The following is a 23,693-nucleotide window of genomic DNA, read 5'->3' on the forward strand; positions in this document are numbered from 1 at the left end:
AGAACAGCCCAAAAGACCTTCCATCTCTTCTGCTGCCAGCCACCAGAGACAAAAGTAGTGGGTGATACAATCTGTCACACCACCCCCCCCTACAGAACAGAAATATGCAAATGGTCAAAGTGCTTCCCCTTACCTCTGTGGAAGGGATAAAAGCAAACAGGTTTCATACTAAGGGATTCTAACCTAGTTGATCCTATCAGGTGCTAGCTCAGCTGCAGTGTCAGAGGGACACATGACGAGGGACAACGCATAGTCTGAAAACTGATGAACAAGCCAACAATCAGTATCTATTCATCTGTTGCCACGCCAACAGAGAATGCCAGTAAAACTTTTATAACAGAATAAATGCTTTTAATAAGAATTCAAGCATGATCCACGACAGCTATGTTCCTCTTCCACGGAGCGCTGTAAGAGGAGTGACAGGCCCACAGAGTCCCAGTGGACATGTTAAAGATAATATAAAGGTCAGTACACATGTTTAAATATCAGAGGCTTCTGCTTCAGCTGCCTCAGCATCTTCAGAGGACAAACCATCTTTACCAAGAGCAAGGGTTGCTTTTATACCCTCAACTTTACCTGATCTTTGAATGCAATAATGAAAGGTTTTTTATGTTCAGTCTAAAAATGTCAAAACTGACAAATCAATACGTTCATTAGAAGCGCTCATCAGATTCCCATCTTCCAAAATAACTTTTAACAAAGTTTCTGTGGTGGTTAAATTGGAGGAACGTTCAAAAAAACAAACTGCTTTTCTCTTCTCCTGCCAATTTTTCATCACTTGAATCTGTAAAATTGAGTAGAATACAATAAAAGGCTTCCATTATCTGAAAAACAGTGAGCAGTGGAAAGAACAAGAAGTTTTATCTGAAAAGGCTAAACTGCCAGTCGGAGCTCATTGGTTGGTCTACCAGAGTCACATATAAAGTCATCAACTCCAACTCTCAGGCCTATATGGCTAAGATGTCATTTCAAAAATAAAAGCATTTAGTAATTATATAAGATGAAATTCACATAGAGCACAAAATCCTACCAAGCACTATCCAACAGTGGCTTTATTCCACCTTGAGTTATATATGAAGAGTTGAGCGCAGCTTTTAATGAGGTCTCCCAAGTAACAGAAGTTTTTTCTTTTCTTTTCTGTTGACACTCTCCATTGTTGGCTTGGCAGCACACCTCCATCTGCTGTTTTGACAACGGAGTGACAATACATATCTGCTATTCCATCAGAATGAACTGCTCCATCTGTTCTGCCTGCCTCTCTTTGCCATGTACTCTCAGCGCTTCACTGTAGCCATCATTTTCTCTTTGATTTCAGAGCTCCAGTCCCCATTTAATCATGCCAGACACAAAAAGCACAAACATTTCCTGATAAATCAGGGCGAAACTTAACCCGGCGTAATTTCTCTCTCTTTCTTAAGTTCATGTTGTGAAGTTTTCATATGTGCCTACGCACTTGGACAGATGCACCTCCTACACAGTCCCTCGCTCCGTCTGAGGAATATTATGATGCATCTTGTTTGCTCGTGCTCTTTTGCTCTCTTTTGTTTGATAGTGAACACACATTTGTACAGACAGATTATGACTCCGATATCATACCATTGCTTTTTTCCACTCTTAACGCTAAGCACACTTCATCTACTGTCTACAATTAACCTATCAAAGACAGCTCCCTCTATGATCATTTAGCCATGATCTATTGTGTTATTACTGTTTCACATGGAGCCATCCATCATCTGACTAATGGCATTAATCCTTCTGTCTGTGGGAGACTGCCAGCTCAGTGCCATGGAGAGCTCTGGTTCAATCCCGTGTTCTAGGTCAGATTTAGTAATATATTTGCAGCTCCCTGCTACAACTGTCAGAGCATTAATGACTGCTGCTCCTCCAGTGGAAATACAAACACACAATCTGGATGTTTGCCTGGACCTTGGGTCTGTCGTACATGGTCTTAGGGTAATGAAACTGAAGTGGGGTGTTAATATACACCACATTTCCATGTACACATCTCTTTATGAGGTTAGAGCTGAGCCATGAAAGCCGCTATCCTTGTAAACTCAACATGTGTTTGTTGATGTGTGAATATGCACTCTCTTTGTTTCTCTAAAGGGAAAGTTTGGATATTTGCTGCTTGTGTTTCAAGGGAAATTCAAGGATGGGGAATTTCAATTTGTCAGCATTTAACTTGTGTTTCTGCAGACTGGTCAAACCAGCATGTAACACCGTCTGGGTCTCTGTGTTCGTGAGCAACAGATCGCTTTACAGAGGTGTGCTAAGGAGTCACAGCAGGCGCCTGGCAAGCACATTTTAGAACATGAGAGCAAAACAAAAATATGTCAGTCATGGACTTGTTTGTGGGCTAGCTGACACCAAATCATTTAAAAAGCTATGATTATGATATGGCTGCAAACTAGCAAGGAGAGCAAATATACACTTCATTCTAGGCATGATTTGAAAGGGACATTCAGTCATTATTCTGTCAGTCTTACTGGTACAGTTATTTTTACTCAGCCTGTAAAAACAGTTGTATAATCTCCACATAAACTTTTTCATCTCTAACAATCGCCAAAGATCTTACCCACGTATAGAGAAATGGACATAGTCTAGATTCATTGTAATGGGCAGCAGTGAGTGACTCACACTGTTCCAAAAAGAAGCCCAAATGTATTGAAATATAGAAATAGTACAGTGTGCGCAAATGTCTTGAGCCTCCTGTCTCTTCTTTATACTTGGTAGTAAATGTAAAATATTTAGATCTGCAAACATGCATAAAATACAGTAAAAAAGGCAAAAAAAACAAACAGTTTGTGCGATTCTAACAACCCTGAAAGTCAAAATTTGGTACAACTACCTTTATTCTTCAGAGCCTGAACTCTCACACTTTCTTTAAGTAGTCTTCAGGAAAAGTTCTCCAGGCTTCTTGAAGGACGTTCCAAAGCTCTTCTTTGGATGTTTCTGCCTTTTGTTCTGTTCTCTGCTTCAATAATGTTGAGGTCTGGGCTTTGGGGAGGCTGATACTGTTCCACTGTTTGCTTATCTGTCCAGGTCTGTGGAGAATTGACTTATTGAGAATATGTTTGGGATCCCTGTCATAATGAAAACTACCAATCAGAAGGTTCCCAGTTGACATTGCACTTGGTGGATCGAGAGGTATACTCACTGCTATACATCTCTCCTGATGACATCAGTACATACTGATGATTTGAACCAAATAAATTCAAATTTGGATTAATCTCTCTGTAAGACTTGTTGCCACTGATTTACAGTGTGGTTCTTGTATACTTTGGCATACCTCAGCCATCCTTTCCTAAAAATGGCTTCTTCACAGCTTCAGTGAACAGTAGATGGATCATCTGAAGAGCCAGATCCTTTTCTCAGGCCCAGGGTCAGGTCTCTGTTGGATGTTTCCTGCTTATTGATGACATGACTAATACAGCAGATGATCACACTCTTCTGCTTTATTAGTCATTAACAACGAGAACCTTCATCTATTAAAACACTGTATGGGGGACTTATGCATGATAACGATATTAAACTGGCCTTAGCTACGTTAGCTTGCCTCTATCTCATCCATTGTTGTGTTGTGTTTTGAGTCGCATGCAAATTACACTACAGCCCGCGCTGCTATATCGACTCCACCCACATTGAGGTGGTACTCAATTGCAATGGAAACAAAACAAGACCGTGGCGAGTCGTGGCGAGCTGAGTCGACCCGTGCTGAGTAGGTACTAATGGAAACGCGGCAATACAGAAAGCCTGGAAAACTATTGCTCAAAAGCACTTTTAAAATGGTCTGTCTCTTTGGGAGGAAAACATAAAGAAACAAGGGCTTTTTCACAGTACTGTACGTTGGGACTCTTAGTGGTGATTTCACGTGGTGTTGGCTCTCACTGTTGTATCTTAAGGCTTCCTATTTTGCTGAATCACCTGTAGATTATAGAATTCACTTAATATGCTTAATGTTTTAGGGATTAACTAGCTTAGTGTAGCTATTAGCTTAGCTCTTAGCTGAGTCACTAGCAGCATGGCTTCTTCTTCTTCACCTGTCCCTTTCGCACTTTCCTCTGTGGGTCAAATGTTTAGTTACTCCTCTGCCTGCATTAATAATAACAACACTTGTAATAGCCTGTTTTGTTTTAATGTAGCCTGTTTGTAGCCCTGGAGGCCAGGTTGAGTGAATTGGAGACCCGGCTCCTCACCCGTGAAAATCCTACAGCTAGCCAGGCCCCTGAGCATGTTTAATCTGCAAAGACCAGTTCATCCAAGCAGTGTGACTGCTGCATGCCAGGCCTGGGCGCAGTCAAGAGAACTGTGCACTGGCTCACTTAAAGAGTTGGGTATGCAATGTGATTTTAACCATTACAGAGAAAAAAAATTATTCATAACCATCTCACAGACGTATCATTGTGTACAGATACTTTCAATACTACTGTTTATATTTATTTACAGCGTTTCTCTCCAGTTGATCTAAGTTCAATAGTTACTTCTTCCAAACCATGAACGTGTCTATTAGACCCCATTCCTACAAGACTGCTCAAAGAAGTCCTACCATTAATTAATGCTTCAATCTTAAATATGATCATTCTATCTCTATTAATGGGCTACATCCCACAGGCTTTTAAGGTGGCTGTAATTAAAATATTACTTAAAAAGCCATCACTGACCCAGCTGTCTTAGCTAATTATAGGCCAATCTCCAACCTTCCTTTTCTCTCAAAGATCCTTGAAAGAGTAGTTGTAAAACAGCTAACTGATCATCTGCAGAGGAACGGTTTATTTGAAGAGTTTCAGTCAGGTTTCAGAATTCATCACAGTACAGAAACAGCATTAGTGAAGGTTACAAATGATCTTCTTAGAACCTCTGACAGTGGACTCATCTCTGTTCTTGTCCTGTTGGACCTCAGTGCAGCTTTGATACTGTTGACCATAACATTTTATTACAGAGATTAGAGCTTGCTATAGGTATTAAAGGTACTGCACTGCAGTGGTTTGAATCATATTTATCTCATAGACTCCAATTTGTTCATGTAAATGGGGAGTCTTCTTCACACACTAAGGTTAATTATGGAGTTCCACAGGGTTCTGTGCTAGGACCAATTTTATTTACATTATACATGCTTCCCTTAGGCAGTATTATTAGAAAGCACTGCATCAATTTTCATTGTTATGTAGATGATACTCAGCTTTACCTATCAATGAAGCCAGATGACACACATCAATGAGTTAAACTGCAGGAATGTCTTAAAGACATTAAGGCCTGGATGACCTCTAATTTCCTGCTTCTAAATTCAGATAAAACTGAAATTCTTGTGCTCGGCCCCACAAATCTTAGAAACTGGTAAATGGACTACTTCTTATATAGTGCTTTTCTACTCTGAGCACTCAAAGCACTTTATACAACAGGGTTGCATTTACCCATTCACACCCACTCGTACAAGCACTTCCTTCTACAGCTAAGTGCTTACTATCTAACATTCACACACATTCATAATCTGATGGCTGCATCAGAGAGCAGCTTGGGGTTCAGTATCTTGCCCTCTTGCCCAAGGATACCTTGGCATGCAGACTGCAGCAGCCAGGAATTGAAACACCAACCTTCTGATTAGTAGATGACCTGCTCTACTTCTTGAGTCACAGCCACCCTCAAACACCCCCAGAAACATGGTGTCTAACCAGATACTCTGGATGGCATTACCTTGGCCTCCAGTAACACTGTGATGAATCTTGGAGTCATTTCAGAGCAGGATCTGTCCTTCAATGCACATATTATTTATAGCATTTGTGCAATATTTCTACAATTAGAAACATCCTGAGCCTGGTTCTATTGGAGGTTTTTCCCTGTTAAAATGGAGTTTTTCCTTTCTACTGTTGCCAAGTGCTGCTCATAGAAGGCTGTCTGACTGTTGGGGTTTTCTGTATTTTGTAGTGTCTTTAGTTTACAACACAAAGCATCCTGAGGTGACTGATGTTGTGATTCTGGTGTGTAATAAATAAAATTGATTTTTACACTGTAAATGACCTCAGTAAACGCTTTCACAATTACTTTATGGTCTCAGTTGCCTTCTTTAGTACAGGATAATTAAGTCGGGCATGTTTTAGTACATAGCTACCTTTGTTTTTCAGTCTTTGTCTGGTCAGGGAGAACATGTAAACTCCACACAGAACGGCTTCAGCTGGGGTTCGACCAGGAACCTTCTACTTTCATGGTCACTGTTAGCACGTTAGCATTCTGACCTTATAATTTATCATTTGTGTGCTAGACTTAGTCTGCAGTGTATGTTATTTCTTTTTGATTTTTATTTTCTTTAGTAACAAAAAGGTTGAATAGCTTAGCTTCTCTGGCATTAGCTTTGTCCAGTTTTTTATGAAAAATCCCAACGTATTTAAAATTGTTGATAACTCTTAAGCATTTGGCGGATCAAAATGATGGTAATTAAGACAATTATGAGCAATGAAAAATAGTAGCTGGGAAAATTATTCCCTTCTGCCATAGGTGGTAAATTCACATAAGGAAACAGCAGATTGCCGACAACCTTTGATTACAGTGTACAGCACTGTACTTGTCTCTGATGTAATTATTGGATGAGTTAATAACTACACAGTCCATTAGAGAGCCAGGGCCTTGTCTCTCAAGTTTGCTGAGGCATAAGCAGAGATATGGTAATATCCATTGCTTGAAACCTAGTGTTTACAAGTCCCTACAGTTCCACTGCTAATGAGATGCAAAGGAAGGTATCAGCAGTGTCCCTTAACTGCTACAAAATATCGACCAACACAACATTAGAAATATTATGGTATTTATATCAGCTAAAGGGCAAAAAGCATTCTCCTGTGTAAGTGAGGAAATTAGAGAAAACAGCCTGTTCTTGTCTAGGCCGTTGCTAGAAAAGATTTTAGACAAGAAGCCATAAAATGAGGGAATAAATAAGATGAGTCCTATTTATTCTATGTGTGGAGCTTCTTCCCTTTACTGTTCTTCTGTGTTAGTCTATTTACATAATTCACTGACTTGGCAGCAGCAACACTGGCCTTATTCTCTAAAGGCAGCCTGGGACTACATCAGTGAGTAATTGTCTCTACACAGTCAAGAGATAAGAGCCTGAAAAGGTCGCTAAGAGTTCTAAATCTAAAAATATCTCAATTTACTAAAAGAGGGGTCTGAACTGAATGTTAATTTTAAAAAGTCATAAAAGGGAATCAAGAATTATAACAAATACTTCACTCAAGCCTATTTGTCCTGACATAGTTTCTAATGTCTCTCTAAAGAATTTCACTCCTGCCTCAAAGTTAAGTCCTCGGGGCTGCACTTAACCACGGCTAAGCACCAACTTACAGCTGATTAAATTCAGAGTGACCCAGTCTGAAAACTATTAGCTGGTTACAAGCTGAAAATGAGCATATTAAAGCTTCTCGCTACTGGCTTAACAGTCGAGACGAAGTGTCGAGGCTGCGAGGGAAATCAGGTTGAATTAAGCAACCAATAATATCTATGTAAACCCCTTTTAACTACATAGATGAAGAACACGTTCTCTATTTGCAACAACAGCCCTGGGGAGGTAGTTGCAGCGTACAGATGACACATTCAGGAGGCGAATAAAAATGGGTCTAGCAGAGGTGGTAATCATGGCTGGGTATTTTGCTTTGGGGGCCACAGAGGCCTGTGATGATGCAAATTATAGCTGTATTAGCCACAGCCTCCTAATACCTATAATCTTGCACACCCTGACATGGACTACCTTGATTTTGTTGAACTGCCAAATCCATGTCCCATCTACCCCAGCCTTCTTGAACTTTTGCTTGATGTGTATTCTGCATTCACAACTGAGATGTATTTAATCAGTGAGATCAATAGCTGTTACTGCTATTGATCTTGTGAGATGTGAGGTGGGAGCGCCTCATATTTTGTATATGCTGTAATCTTTAGAGATAATGTAACCTGCTAAGGGATGTTTTTAATTAACATTAAAAGAGACTGTTTCCCAATCATGCAGCAGTGGTGACTCATGAGTCCTTTTTACTCTTCTCAATCCATCAGAATAATTTTATGTTTTGCCCAGAACCTTGGCTAAAGGCAGGAAGCACCTGTCTTTCATGTCAACTCCCACCGAGACGTCACAGCGATTTGAACTTCTGGAACTTGGTTCGCATGTTCATCTTAATACTTGCTCGCAGTCTAAAATAGCAGCTGCAGAATTTGGAGGTTTCATGCTGAGTTTAAATGCTGGAGCAAAGTATGGAGCTCAAATTAAAGTTGTGATGCACATGATTTTTTTTTTTTGGTTGTCAGACACCAATTCATTGCAAAAATAGACCAAAAAAGGCCGATAAGAGAGACTAAGAAAGAGGAAAAGATTCCTTAGAAAACAAGTTATCAGCAGTCTCAATTAGCAAGAAACATAATCCCCAACCTGAATACACATCATTAAAGAGATGAAAAGACACTATCCCTCATATTTGAATCTATCGGTACATCACAAAATGTAACACCTTTGTGCAATAAACCAAAAATACTGATTCAAAATGGTATCATTTTAAAATAATGGAAATATGTTCACAGTGAAGTGTAGGATATTTAATACATTTATGATTAAAATAATAATGCTGCTTTGAAGCATCAGTTAAAGATCCCATTTTGACTCACATCTCAAGTAGAGTAAGAAATGTCATGAAAGACAGAGAGACATGGTACTCTATGTGAAAATGTTATAATGACATGAATGGTGGTCATCCTCCTGAATCCAAAGAGCTGATCAATTCCTGAATTGGGAAACTTATAAATACATGTGCAGATAGAGTTTCATGAGCATTTCAACTGTGTGGTGGCAGGCATATCTACTGCTTATTATAGTGAAGATGTAGGTAGCTGTGCTTTTTTAATCTTAATTATGATAAATTAAGTGTAATTAACATGGTTTGTTCAGAGCTGTGGGAGAATCCAGAGTCAGTGATCATGCTGACACTCTGGAAAAACCCATCAGAGAAGCCATAACGTCATAACTTTGACGTGTGCAGCAGTAGAAGTTGAAGGACCTTGGTGGGGAAAAGCTAATTAGATTTTATTTTGGCCAAAATCAGCAAACGTTTTATGCATTATGCATCAGATTTGACTGGTGATTCTATACGTGCAGTTTTTAAGTACTAGAGATGGTTGAAAATAAATTAAAGGGTCTCTACCCATGAACTTAAAATAATTGTGCAAATAACCTCTACTTAAAAAGCCATCACTGACCCAGCTGTCTTAGCTAATTATAGGCCAATCTCCAACCTTCCATTTCTCTCAAAGACTCTTGAAAGAGTAGTTGTAAAACAGCTAACTGATCATCTGCAGAGGAACGGTTTATTTGAAGAGTTTCAGTCAGGTTTCAGAATTCATCACAGTACAGAAACAGCATTAGTGAAGGTTACAAATGATCTTCTTAGAGCCTCTGACAGTGGACTCATCTCTGTTCTTGTCCTGTTGGACCTCAGTGCAGCTTTGATACTGTTGACCATAACATTTTATTACAGAGATTAGAGCATACTATAGGTATTAAAGGTACTGCACTGCAGTGGTTTGAATCATATTTATCTAATAGACTCCAATTTGTTCATGTAAATGGGGAGTCTTCCTCACACACTAAGGTTAATCATGGAGTTCCACAGGGTTCTGTGCTAGGACCAATTCTATTTACATTATACATGCTTCCCTTAGGCAGTATTATTAGAAAGCACTGCACCAATTTTCATTGTTATGCAGATGATACTCAGCTTTACCTATCAATGAAGCCAGATGACACACATCAATTAGTTAAACTGCAGGAATGTCTTAAAGACATTAAGGCCTGGATGACCTCTAATTTCCTGCTTCTAAATTCAGATCAAACTGAAGTTCTTGTACTCGGCCCCACAAATCTTAGAAACATGGTGTCTAACCAGATACTTACTCTGGATGGCATTACTTTGGCCTCCAGTAACACTGTGAGAAATCTAGGAGTCATTTTTGACCAGGATATGTCCTTCAATGCACATATTAAACAAATATGCAGGACCGCTTTTTTGCATTTGCACAATATTTCTAAAATTAGAAACATCTTTTCTCAGACTGATGCTGAAAAGTTAATTCATGCATTTATTACTTCTAGGCTGGACTATTGTAATTCATTATTATCAGGCTGTCCTAAAAGCTCCCTGAAAAGCCTTCAGCTGATCCAAAATGCTGCAGCTAGAGTACTGACAGGGACTAGAAAGAGAGAGCAGATTTCTCCCATATTGGCTTCTCTTCATTGGCTCCCTGTTAAATCTAAAATAGAATTTAAAATCCTTCTCCTCACCTACAAGGTCTTGAATAATCAGGTCCCATCTTATCTCAAAGACCTCATAGTCCCATATCACCCCAACAGAGCACTTCACTCTCAGACTGCTGGCTTACTTGTGGTTCCTAGGATACTTAAGAGTAGAATGGGAGGCAGAGCCTTCAGCTTTCAGGCCCCTCTTCTGTGGAACCAGCTCCCAGCTTGGATTCAGGAGACAGACACCCTCTCTATTTTTAAGATTAGGCTTAAAACTTTCCTTTATGATCAAGCTTATAGTTAGGGCTGGATCAGGTGACCCTGAACCCTCCCTTAGTCATGCTGCTATAGGCCTAGGCTGCTGGGGGGGTTCCCATAATGCACTTTCATTCACCTTATGTACTTTGTTTATACTCCACTCTGCATTTAATCATTAATCGTTATTAATCTCTGGCTCTCTTTTTTTTCTCTCCCCCTCAGCCCAACCGGTCACAGCAGATGACTGCCCCTCCTTGAGCCTGGTTCTGTTGTGTGCTTGTAACACGTCCAGCTGCAGCCACCATCTAGCTCCATGAGCGAAAAGAGAGGCTGAGTGCTTAAACACCCCTCCTGCTGCTTTTACAGCTGCCACACTAAGACTCTCACTGTGCCTCCCAGTTGGCAAACAACAGGTAATGCTGAACTGTGAGGGATCTTGGAGCAGGTCTGAGCCCCAGAGGTGTTATGTGCAGGCCCAGCAGTGTGTGGACACATTCTGGCACTCACCAATCAGCCCCCTGCTGCTTTGTAGGTCAGGTCTCCTTAGACTGAGGCTAGAGGAGTGAACCTCAAATCCAGAGGGACCCATTAGGCAGTCACCATGCATGTGATGCTTTTGGCTGGCATCCCCTGCAGTCCTGATGAAATTCCAAACGTATCAACTTCGTCTTTCCTTGAAAACATTCAGCAAGACCGAGAGAAGGAAAGCAGAACTCAGGCAAAACACTTTCTCCATACCCTTCCAGGCATGGCAGCAAGTTGGTGGGTGAAGAGGACACTTCACGCTCGTGATGGTTGCTTCATGAGGGTCAACACAGAAGAAGGCAGTCTACCAGTTGTAAAGACTCTGTGCTGAGCACCCTTCTGTATGGATCAGAGACATGGACGATGTACAAGGGACAGGAATGAAAACTCAACATCTTTCATCTTCGTTGTCTTAGAAAAATCCTTGGCATCAAGTGGCAGGACTGAGCGCCTAACACCCGAGTCTCATCAGTCATCCGTTCAAAGAGGTGGTTGAGTTGGCTGGGTCATGTCAGGCAGATGGTGGACTCACGTATCCCCGAGCAGCTTCTGTCTGGTGCTGTGGCCAGAGGCAAACAACATCGATGACGTCCCAAACTCCGCTTCAAGGATGTCTGCGAGGATACTATAAAGAACCTTCGGATAAACCCTGATACTTGGGAGAAAACAGCCGCTGACAGAAGCAGATGGAGGGCAGCAATCCACAAGGAAGTCTCGACATACGAGAAACAACAGTGCAGGAAAGACAGAGCCTCATCATCCTCCACATCCGATGGACCGGTCTTCCCCTGCCACAAATGAAGTCATCTGTGCTGCTCCAACATCAGCAGAATTAGTCATGAACATGTTTGTCATGCATCCACAAGCAGCTGCTAAGACTGTCTACAAAGACGCAAGAGCCAAAGACACATAATAGTTATATAAATGTTGTGCATCATGTTTGTTGCACTTCGCAGTTAAGTTTATGAGCTAAAGGTTATGAGCTAACCATCAAGGTTAGTGTAAAGAAACTGCCACATTGTGAACATGTGAAAAAAAACTTTAAAACATTAAAACTCTTTAAACAAGAACTACCCGAAACAAATAAACTGCACAGATTGTGGTCAATTCAGTGAACGTTATGGTTACATTTTTTTATGCATTTTTACAATATTTTAAGTGAAGTAAAATTTAGCTAAAATGACTTGGACAGAAATACATGTTCACTTGGGCTCATTACCCTGAAAAATCCATTAACTGCAAAATCTGATTTTCCGATCTCTGAGGAAGCTCGAGCAATTTCAAGTGCATGATCTGTAGTACAAAAACCCTTGGATGATCAGAGCTTTCTCAGCATTGACCTGAGTTGTATCTAATGTAAAATTTCTCTACATGATGGCTTGCATCACTGAGTAAGAGAAACCACGTTGTGAGATTCCATAAAGAGAGAATTCAACAGCATCAAAAGGCTTCTGAACATATGCTGAAACACAGCACCAAAAACAACACAATTAGCTGATCTTTTCACTGAAAAAGAGATAACGGTTGTTGATTTGTGATGTTTCAATGATACTCTGATAGATGAAGTCATCATCTATAGAAAATGACTGTTAAAGCACATGAGAAGAAGTGTGACAGATACTGACATTATACTCTTTGATCAGGTGAAATGAAAAGACATTTGACAGTGGAGAGTGCTGACAGAGCGCTGCAAGACTGCAACATTTACAGATGCGCTCTGGATGAATGGTTGCGTAATACTCAATAAAAAGATGTAGAAAAACAAAAAAATAAAGTACAAAATGTCCAAAATAGAAAGCAAATGAAATCTAAAACTCTAGGAAGGAACCACAGACATTAAGTCAGAGACTGAAGGGAAGGACTATTTATACACAATCAGGGAAGCGGCAGCAGGAGGGTAATGAGACACAGGTGAGAGTGATCACACAGGTGAAGACAATCAATGGCAATGAGGCAGGAGGGGAAGTAAAGCTCAGAACAAGACACAGGTGACACCTAACTACCAAAGTAAAACAGGAAATGAATAACAACCATGACTGAAACAAGGACACAGAGAAACATGAGAGAACATTAAAGCGAGGAGGATGATACAGAGGGAAACACTCCATAAATGCAAAGTAAAATATAACAAGAACTACAAGTTCAAATTAATAAGAAATAAGTAAAAATCAAAGCCTAACAACAAATAAAACTAAGAACAAAGAAACCACGAAGCAACCAGACAGAGAGGATAGAGAACAAACAGAATATCAGTGACACTGTAGCTCCTCTGTCTCATGAGCCATCACAGTGTACATTATTATTGTTACTGCCTGTAAATGTTACACTGAGCTCGTCACAGTTTGGGCGTAGACTGATTAGGTGATCACTGTGAGAAAGTTTCACCATATTCTGACTAAAACTAGGAGTAGTAGTGATGAACGGCCAGATGAACGCCTCACCTTGGCATTAGGACCAGACAGGGATCATGACACTCTGTTGTGTTACATTATGTGCGTTTCCTAAAACATAAAAATATTACATGGCCAGATTTTCTAATTAGATTTCCATGATATCAGCCGAGGATAAAGTCAGCTTTGCCGGATAGTTTTATGCAGTTAACCATTTAAATGCTGATGTGCAGAATGTTAGCTGCTGTACTTTAGCTTGACATTGACTCATGCAGTGACCCATTAAATGCTTAGGTGTTGACGGGTTTGACACAGCCACCACTGTTCACCAATCACCACCTTCCTGCACCACGTCCCATCCTACAGGGTGATCGTTTCAGGTCAGCATCACTGAGCTTAATGGCAGCTGTTTGCAGTGCACAGCTCTGTGTGAAGATGCTGTGCTGAGCTCCACACTGTGTGACAAAGCTCAGTGAAGGTGACACCATGATGAAGACTGGTGTGGGAAACAAAGAGGCTGAAAATCATTTTTAGGCACAGTCCAAAGCCCAGTGAAAGACTGTTTTCATACGTCTACGGTATGCTCATATAAGCTTTTCTCTAACTGAGTTCACAATCATAATCATTGCATCAATGACATAGTGAAATAAGGCAGAAGCAGAAGTCAAGGGCCCCTCAGCTGTTTTGGCTCATGTCACTCAAATATTTCTCCATGACAGCCATGGAAAAATATCTGGTTAATAAGGCAGGTGAGGGATTTCATGGCAGACTAATGTCATGTGTCACCATAATATCAGAGTTCCCCAAGGATAACGCGGTGTGCTTAATGAACACACCTATGTTTAACGGCATCAATATGAAGTTTTAAATGATGAATTTTTATGATCTAGAGCAAGCAATTTCACAACTATAGACCCCAAACTTCACCAAACTGCTCGACTGGAGTATATATTATATATATATTAACCTACAGCAGGTGAAGTTATGTTGTCTGAGATACGGATGATGATGTTGTATCAGAGACTTTACAAAATCCAACCGCAAAAACGCTCAACGTGGACTCCACTAACCAACAGGTGGGATCACTCTGACGTCAGCATAGAGTTAGTTTATTTTCAGACAGGATGCAGATTTTACAGCAGATTTGTTTCAGTTCTCTCACAAAGGCTTTTAGCAAATATGTGTTATTATACATACATTTCACAATAAAAGCCTTTACAGTCCAGTGATTTTTCCATGCATGCTTCTTGTGGGACGTGAAAAGCACATGAGAAAAGGATATCTGTGCGTGTACTGATTGGTGCAGATGTTACCTGAAAGGGTATTACTCTAAAAATGGGGTGAATTTAACAGTGGAGATTTATTTTATACCACAAATGTGTGTGAGCTGTGAGTCAGCGCCTCTGCACCGTCACTGCCGCTCTGAAGAGCTTTCATGTGAAACGATGGAGAATATGTTTAGCTTACAATTTAACAAAGGGGACTAGGACAATATATAACTTATTATGGGCTGGACAAGGCATTAAGACTCTGTCTCAAAGAAAGCCTGATACTTCATTTTAGGTAAATGAATTTGTGTTACTGTCAAAGATTCATATTCAGCAAGCGAATGAAACCATTACCATCAGGTAATTAGCTAAATTGAAGAAAACTACCGTACAGTATGTTATGTGAGTAGCACAAAAAGGTTGGTATGAATAAATCATAAGGAGCTAATAGCAGGCGAGGACAGAAAAAAGATGACAATGATCTCACCTTCTGGTCGTGACTATAAGCTAAGGCCCAGTCCTCTTCGGTGGGGTGGAATAAAAGGCTCAGGATGTAGAAACTGAGGCGGTACTTCTGGTAACTGGCTCCCTCATCAGTGCTGATGAGCACGCTACTCTCAAACTCCGGATCTGTCAACACCATAATCTGAGAGCAGGGAGGGGAGAAAGGGAAGGGGAGGAGGAGGAGAGTGTGCACATGTGAAGGATATAGGTATGAGTTTTTGAAGATGGGAGAAGAAAGGATTTGGAGGGCAAATTTTGAGCAAAGAGGTGAAAAGATGGGGAGATGAGAGGAGGTGGAAGAGAGACGTTAGCGTCAGCAGAATAGGCCTGGCATTCTGGCACACGTCAGGCTTATGCTTGGCAAACAGCTCTGGAATATTTCCAGCTTCATTTCTTGACTCTGACTCTTGCGTTTGTGTTGCCATAGCTCTGTAGCTTTTCTGAGGGGGCGCCTCTGCGTTTTCATCATCTCCCTCCAAAAAAGATAGAACGTTGCGCACAGCAGCAGCGGGTGAAGTGGCATCTAAACCAAAACAGACTGACATTCAAGCACATAGGTGGAGTCAAAATAATCATTAAAATTACCAAACAGATTACAGTAAGGTGACAGCACTCGTAGCGTAGCTGCAATTAAGTGCCGTGCAAACAAGGGATTGAACAGCCACGCACGGATCTGCACATACAGTATGTTATTTTCTTTATCAGTTGGTGCTTTAGCATGTCATTTTGGCGTCCAATAAAACTCTAATTTCAAATTTAACAGCTCCACAGTGGTAGAAGGCCTAATTTCATGCTTGGAATATTTCTACCAGAGCCATCACAGTTATTACAGTATTCAATAAGAACAGGGATTCCACAATGCATATTTCTTTCAGCTAATGACATCTGGAGTCTTTGTGGGAGCAGATGAAACGGTCACAGGAATTCCTCCTTGAATAAAGAGAAGGTGTAGCATAGGTGTAGCATTTAAAAACAATAGCACTCTTTTGAATCTTATAATCTGAAATGAATCCATTATCAGTGTGTTTGATTTACTTTCCTGTAAACAGGGATCTGCATGAAACCGCATAAATGCATACTGTACAGGTGTTTATTTGTATGCCTCTCTTTTAGGGCAGCTATCTCAGAATCTTGATTAATATGCACTCTATCGCAGGACGATGCAGATCCACTAATCAGCCCTGACATTAACACCACTGACAGGTGAAGTAAATAACATTGATCATTGTGTTGCAATGCAGCGTTCTGCTGGAAAAGCTGGGTTTTTGCATTTATGTGCATTGCTAATTTGACACGCACTACCCACCTAAACATTGCTCCACACCCCCTGATGGCAACAGAGCTCTTCAATGGAAGCAGCCTCACTGTAACCCACAGTGTAACCCACAGTGTAACCCACAGTGTCCACTGCAAGCCTGCTGGTGCCAGGACACCCCCCGAGGTCTCAGGGGCGTTTGAGCAGCACGAGGAAGACATAAATTTTAATGCAGCTGCTGATGGGCACAGTGAATGTCTGCTTGGCTGCCAAGTAGAAGCTTTGCTCCTACATGCTTGGAACATGTAGGAGCAAAGTGTTAATATGTAAGCTAACACGCAAACTCTTCTTAATATTTAATTTTTGGGTCCCTTGGAGCGAGTACAGAAGGCTGTAGTAAATGTTTTATAAAGGGACCTATTAGGCTTTTATTTCATACACATATACTGACCTCCATGTTTACATGAATGATACGTGCACGTATCTCCTTATAGCAAAAAAAAAAAAGCCCAGAAATAAGGATTATTTTGAAGTGCAACTCTCACAAAGCTACTCTGAGAAAAAAATGCTGCTGCTGCTGCAGATGAGCATGATGGCTGCTAACACACAGACCCACAGAGTAAAACACAGTTTTAACGGGCTGTATTTGCACCAGCTGGCATTAAAAAAAAGACCCACCACATCCTGGTGAAGACACTGTTTATCTGATAGCTGTTCAGCCTCCTTTGGTTCTTAGCTAACTGCTAACTAGTTGTAGGCATGCAGAGCGCTGCATTGTCATCATTAATTATTTTCTGAGCGCTGGTCCCTGTTGCAGCTGGAAAAAACGAGCTTGACTCCAAAGTTGTGAGGGAGCTGAGTTCAGACCAGCCTAGCTTGTTTCTTGTTAGCATTAAAACAGGAAGTAGTGCAGCTGCAAATGTTTCTCTCTCAGTGCTTAATCTGTTATCTGGCGTACACTACAGCCCCCACGCCTGCTCTGTGATTGTGCGGTGGGATGGTGGGCAGCGATGGTGCTCGCAGCCCAAACGGCTGTTTTCTCTCCTCAATTCCATCTGAATTGGAAAAACAACAGCACATTTGTCACTGACAGAAATGCTAGCCTTCTTCCCAGAGCTTTAACCAGGAACCCTCCCTGGTGGTGATTTAGATAAATTGTTTTTCATTAAGCACCAATAAACGGGCAGCACTTTCTCAATCTGGGTTTCTCATTGGCCCGGGCTCGCCAATCTCACCATTCATTACCTGTCACCGTCGAATGCCAAGGCCTCCTGATATCTGCAACAGTCTTTGGGGCTTGTCAGATGTAATTTACAGTTTTTAAGAAGTAATCATATTTCATCATGTTGCTGTGAGCAGCAGGGTCTGTTTTACATTTTCAGTCAACTGTCAGGACCTTTAGCTAAAGGAAAGAGCCTTTATGAACATGCTATACATTTCATATTCAAATCTAGGCTGGCTCTTATATCCTAACATCACTCAGGTGAAGGCTCGAACTATCTAAGCCTCCACTGGCCCCAGCTTAGCTCATCTTCTCTCAAGCCTTGATTCATGGGCTCACAATCTGCCTGTATTTCCCTGCTCGCAGAAAGTATTTTCACATTTCTATTACTCACTTACCACCTTGTAAGTACAAAAACAACCGCATTACTTCCCCACCTCAGAAATTATCGTAACAAGCCCTTTTCTGTCTGTCGCCTCTGCAATTAGAAAGAACCCACAACCAATTCAAAGCCAATACAAAGGCGGGAAATGGAGCAGCAGCCAATTTCTCTCCTGCCTGCTAAAACAATCACCCTCAAACAATAATTATTCACTTCCAGAATCACAGTGACCGATAGCATTAGCAAGCGGTGATTAAGATTTCCCTCACAGCATCCACTCAGCCTCGGTGAGGAAGTGGGCGAGCGAGGAGGGTAACAAAACTAAATCAATAAAGGTTGTAGGGATAACCTTTGTGTTTTATCAGCCTGGTGTTGAGCTCTGCACAGGCTACAACAGAAGCCAGCAGCTGTCGGCTGATGAGATGTGGAGGTATGGATCAGAGACGGAGGGAGAGAGACTCTCTGCAGCAAATGAATCACGTCACGCCGGCTCAGCCGAGCTTAGTCTTCCTCTGACGGTGGGTTTTAACACGGAGTTGTTGCAGCGGTATGCTCATTAAGTATGGATCAGCACTTAATCACCAACATTTAGCTATCATGTTTTCACTGTCTTGCTTCCTCAATGGCATTTTAACAATGCGTGTCCTTATTTTTAATTTAACCTAATCCATGACTCATTCAATCAAGAACTGAGCAACACGCATCAAAATACAGCCAAAGACCCACAGGAGGTCTCAATTTCAGAGGTCTGCACTGCACGTTATTACTATCATTCAGACCCACAATGTGACTCTGTCAAAGGTCACAGCTTGTTTCTGAGACATTGTAATCAAGAAAAAAAATGGAGTGAACATATAATGATGCCTTTATCATGGCTGAAGGAATACCTCAGAGCAGCAGCTGATTATATCTTACAGTGAGTGATTAGCTACCCAGCCCAGTTGGCTCTTTTTATAGAACACAGGCAGACATCAAATAAGGCGACTCAGATGCAAGAGGCAAAAGCAAGCATTCAGGCAAACGTTCACATATATATGCAACGGTAAATCTAAATAATTAGGCCACAGATGAGGGTGAAGAGGCACTCGGCTCACAGGCAAAGCTGGAGGGCAACCACTAGGATAAGATTGATTATTACCAGGTTTTGGTTGGCATGCACCTTTACAAACATGTTTCAAAGGTTTGTGAAAAATTCTCAGAACTAAATTGCTAATGTGTGTTGTTTACATGAGCATAAGTGTTATTTATTTTTCTTCTTTTCTTCTTTTTCTGTGTCACATCAGCAACCTGAGCGAGAACCTGAGGGACCACGTTTCTGCCGTGCCCTTGATGTGGAATTAAATTTTCTCCACATGAAAAGAGAGAGGAGGAGTGAGTCATGACGAGCAATCAGCATCGGCTATGATCTGCTCCTCGCCCTAACGTGGTTTAGCTCAACAGTCTCGGGATCCTATTAACTTCCGTGGCACGCAAACGTATTCAGGGTCAGCACGTTGGCTCGGCCCTGGCAAAGTGAAGCTGATGAACGCGAGCACCTCCGCTACAAGGAGCACGTTCTCGACTCGGGCTGGAGCCTCGCTTTGGTTTCTGATTCCAGTTTGTCTAACGTGTGTCTGACCAGGTAGGCCAACACACAGAAAAGAATTATTTTCAAAGTTATTCTCTAAGGTTTTACAACACCTCATCATATCGGTGAAAAACTCTGAGCATGACTTCACCTACTCTGAATCGGCTCGTCAGATATTTTAAAGAAGACTCGAGCCCCCCCGCCCGCAGCCATTAATTGGATAAGTGGAGGAAAATGGATGGATGCATATTTTAAAGGATGCACTTTAATTCAAATTCAATTCTACATGCAGTTCTGGATGCACTGCCGGACAACCTAAAACAAGCCTTACAGAACTGAACCACTCACTCCTGATGTACTGACTTTGCTTTGAATTTCACATCTTGGATTAAAAAGGATCTAAAATGTTATCCTGTAACAGGTGCATCGCTTCACAGCACCATTACTGTCAACCAGGCTGCTGCACCACACTCACCACAGCTTTAATCATCAGTAACACAGTAACGGCACAACCCACTGAAAGGATTTGTAACAGGAAGACTTATTTCTGCAGCTTCTAATGACCTCATCTTTTTCTCTGCTGTAGTCAGCATGAAACAGGACTCTTATTCAATCCTATTTTTAAAAAAAAATCATGTATTATATGATGCCATCTGTATGAAGCTGTTGTTAGAAGTTGCTTGTGTGACGGTTCGTACTAAACCTACTCCGACACTTTTTATACGTTTGAAACTGGAAAGAATGACTTGTTATTCCAGCTAATTGCCTGTCAAGCTCCACATGAACAATGTTGCTGTCCTTGGTGCTGAACGCCACATCGTTTTACTGCTTTGCAAACTTTATTTTCACCATATGCATACGATCTGCTGCAACTGCCGGTGTCGTGCCCGGGAGAGCTGGGTCGATTAGTTTATATATATTTACATACAGAATGGCATAAACGGACTAAAAACACATGCACTCAGAAGCTGCTCTGATTCCTTTTAGGCTGCAGATGGAGAGCAGACTCCTGCTGTAACTTTGCTGCTCGGAGCACGCGGACCTCTTGGCTACGATTCCACTTGTCTATCCAATTGTTGCTTGGAGCACCAGGCGAGTGAAGTTCGACACATGAGGGAATATCAGACTCACTGCCTGATACTAAAGGTTTGGATCTTAGTGTCGGGATTTAGAATTCCTCCTGTTTGACAGACCTGACCCCCCCATGACCAAAATCTGAAATAACTGGGCTCATAAATGGGCCGGAGCTGCAAAGATACTTTCAGCATTTTTCAGTAAATCAAACAGAGACAGACAGATGGCTGTACTCGTGTTTTTTTTCTCTCTCTTTTTGTGGCCTGAAATTCTTAAAATTGGGGGTCACTGGCAGAAATATTTTTATAGAGCAAGCAGTCATTCAGCATAGTTTCCAAACTAATTGACAGACAGTATTTCATCTGCAAGCAAACTCACATACAATTAAAGAATTTTCAATTAATGTACGAAATGATACCAAATAATTTCATAAAGCGTAGCTGTGAACCTCACCTAACGCTGGGTATGCACTAAATCTTCATCAGGTTTTATTCCAAATGTGACCAAAGGTGCAAACACATTTCCTACAGGTCAGTTTATTAAAATGTACAAAACAGATTAATTTATAAAATTCAAAACACACAAACTCAGTGGGATCATCAATCTCTGAGGTGGTTTATAATATGATAATTATACCTACAGCTGGAATATCCCAGTTATAATTATTATATTAACTAGTGGCACCATAAAGATAATCTTTCTTTTTAGGAGTAGAAGATTTGATAACACCTCAGTTTATTCTCTCTGAGTTTTGTGTTGAAAAGATGAAGGAAGTCGAACTTGTTCTTAATAATCATCTTTGTGAGAACATCTACTTTTCTTCTCGAGGCCGTTATTGGCTTCCCCCCAAAGAATGCGCAGAAATCAAGTCAAACCAAGACATGCCGGGATCACGCCCATTAAGGCTTTCATATTAACTGTGTCTGCGCTCCACGTGTTGAGTTACAGTGACAGTGAGTTATAACCAAATGAAAACAGGCCCAGCAGACATCACTGAAGCTGATTAGTGAATGAAAATGTTTTTCTCCTAAAAGGAGACGCTCAGGAGAGCAGAGCGGTGAGCACGACATGACTCGTGTTGTACTGATGGAATTAGGCCTGTGCAAATGTTAATTAGACCCTATTTATCAAAGGAAAACATGTTAAAAATACATTAAAAAAAAAGGAAATTATGTATCAAGTCTTTTTCTGATAAGCTATTTTTGTGTTAAATGAACATTTTGCAACGTCTCACCTTCCTCTTGTTAGACGGACAGACGTACAGGTAACTGAGGACAGTCTTGGATCCAACTTTGTCATTCATTCTCTCATATGTGGAGCCATAGTCGGTTGATCTGAAGGAGAAAAGAAAGAAAAAGCTGTGAGAAGCATGAAAACACCCCACTGAAAGTCAGAATCTGTGGGTAAACAAACAGACGCAGGATTACTGGGACATTGAGCAATTGGTGTCAAATAAATTTCATTTGCAAGTGATGAAAAAGAATGGAATATCATAGGCAATGGTAAAACAACAGGCAGGATAACGGTCGGTAGAGTTTTCTATATAGCTGCTCTGTGTGGGACTGAAACCTCTGGCAACAGAACAAGAGAAGGTTAACCAATCATCTATAGCTGCCAACAAAAATGAACCAAAAATGTCTGGGGACCTGGCACTGTAAATAATTAATTCTCTCCTGATGACTGCTATGAAATAAAATATGACGAGTGCAAAAACATGTGGATGTTCCTGAACCCTGGGGCTTTAATAATTTAACAGTGGGAATGAGCCTGTTAGCCAGCTTAGTCCCTAGAAACTCCACATGGATCCATCATCACTAGTAACTACCAAATCTGCCTTCAAGTAGCACATTACAGCTTTTACAGGCCTGTGCTGGCTTTTCCCTTTTTTTCCTTGGGAGCTGTATTCATGTGCCCAGGATTTCTCTCTGTGGGGAAAGAGGCACCCACACACCACTGTGGCATATCTCCCGCTTGGATTTGCAGTCTACTTCAAGTTGTTATGTGGAAAGTGAAGATGATACCTATTTCCGTGTTCTTTCCTTTTTTAGTCGAGCTTGTGTTGCTTCAGCGGGAATGAGGTTTCAGGGAAATTGCAAAGAGATGCCTCTCATTCACATTCATTCCAGAAAGCCTGAGAGCCACAGCAGTTGCTATGATTACAAAGCACAATAATGAGTCAGACAGACAGCATCGTTTCCACAATATTTAAGGTGAGGCGCGGGGAGAAGTGCTGCACTGAGAATGAGTCTGATTTGGAGCATGAGCTGTGAGCTGTATGTTTAGCCTCTCTATACCACTGTTGGAGGCTCGTGAGAGGAGAATACATAAGTAACACTGAAACATGCGTCATGCTGGCTTTGATATGATGTGTAAGCACACGCCAGGCATGCAATCATTATCACCTATTCATCTCAATGCATATGCTTCGACTTCTTAAGTGCAAGTTGATAATAGCTTTGGCTCTTTCCCAAATAATAATGTCATTCAAAGGCGATGGTTAAAGTCATCAACGTTTGGAGGTGTTTGGGTATGACTGATGAGGATAAGTTGCCTAGAGGTAAGACAGAGGGGGACTGTGGAATGCTGAGGCTGAGGACCCTGGACAGTTCTCCTGTGACCTTTGACCCGGAATCGTTCTACTGGAGTACGAAGCCAGAACGCATGAAAATAGCTTTCGATTTTGGTGAGGCAGAGAGAACACATACTGGTGTTACTAATACAATTTATAGGCGGTGATGTGATGTGTTTTCTGTGCCTGTGATGAATCTGATGAATTTTTGTGACACTGAAATGGTATGAATGCATGTAGACTGCCAGATGATGTGTAATTGCTCATTACTGTTCATTGGTTATTGTGCGGATTTATTTTGAGCATGTTAAAATAATACGACCAAAAAAAAAAAAAAAAGGCCAAACAAACAAAACAAAAGAAATCATCATTAAAAAAAAAAATCATCATCATGAACTCCCAATCAGAGCCCTGC

At 41.1% G+C, this 23,693-nt stretch overlaps 1 protein-coding gene across 2 annotated transcripts in view; it reads right to left on the reverse strand.

Annotated features, from left to right (window-relative positions):
- Nucleotides 1–23,693, reverse strand: part of sorcs3a (sortilin related VPS10 domain containing receptor 3a) — a 232,051-nt gene that overhangs the window by 95,070 nt on the left and 113,288 nt on the right. For both annotated transcript variants that reach the window (XM_030730511.1, XM_030730512.1), the window contains exons 3-4: nucleotides 21,944–22,043; nucleotides 15,193–15,351 (exon numbers count right to left, since the gene is read on the reverse strand). In XM_030730511.1, the coding sequence (XP_030586371.1) occupies nucleotides 15,193–15,351; nucleotides 21,944–22,043 (259 nt within the window). The remainder of the gene's footprint in view (nucleotides 1–15,192; nucleotides 15,352–21,943; nucleotides 22,044–23,693) is intronic.

The sequence above is a fragment of the Archocentrus centrarchus genome, chromosome 1 (assembly GCF_007364275.1).
Source record: "Archocentrus centrarchus isolate MPI-CPG fArcCen1 chromosome 1, fArcCen1, whole genome shotgun sequence".
Taxonomy (NCBI): Eukaryota; Metazoa; Chordata; class Actinopteri; order Cichliformes; family Cichlidae; genus Archocentrus; species Archocentrus centrarchus.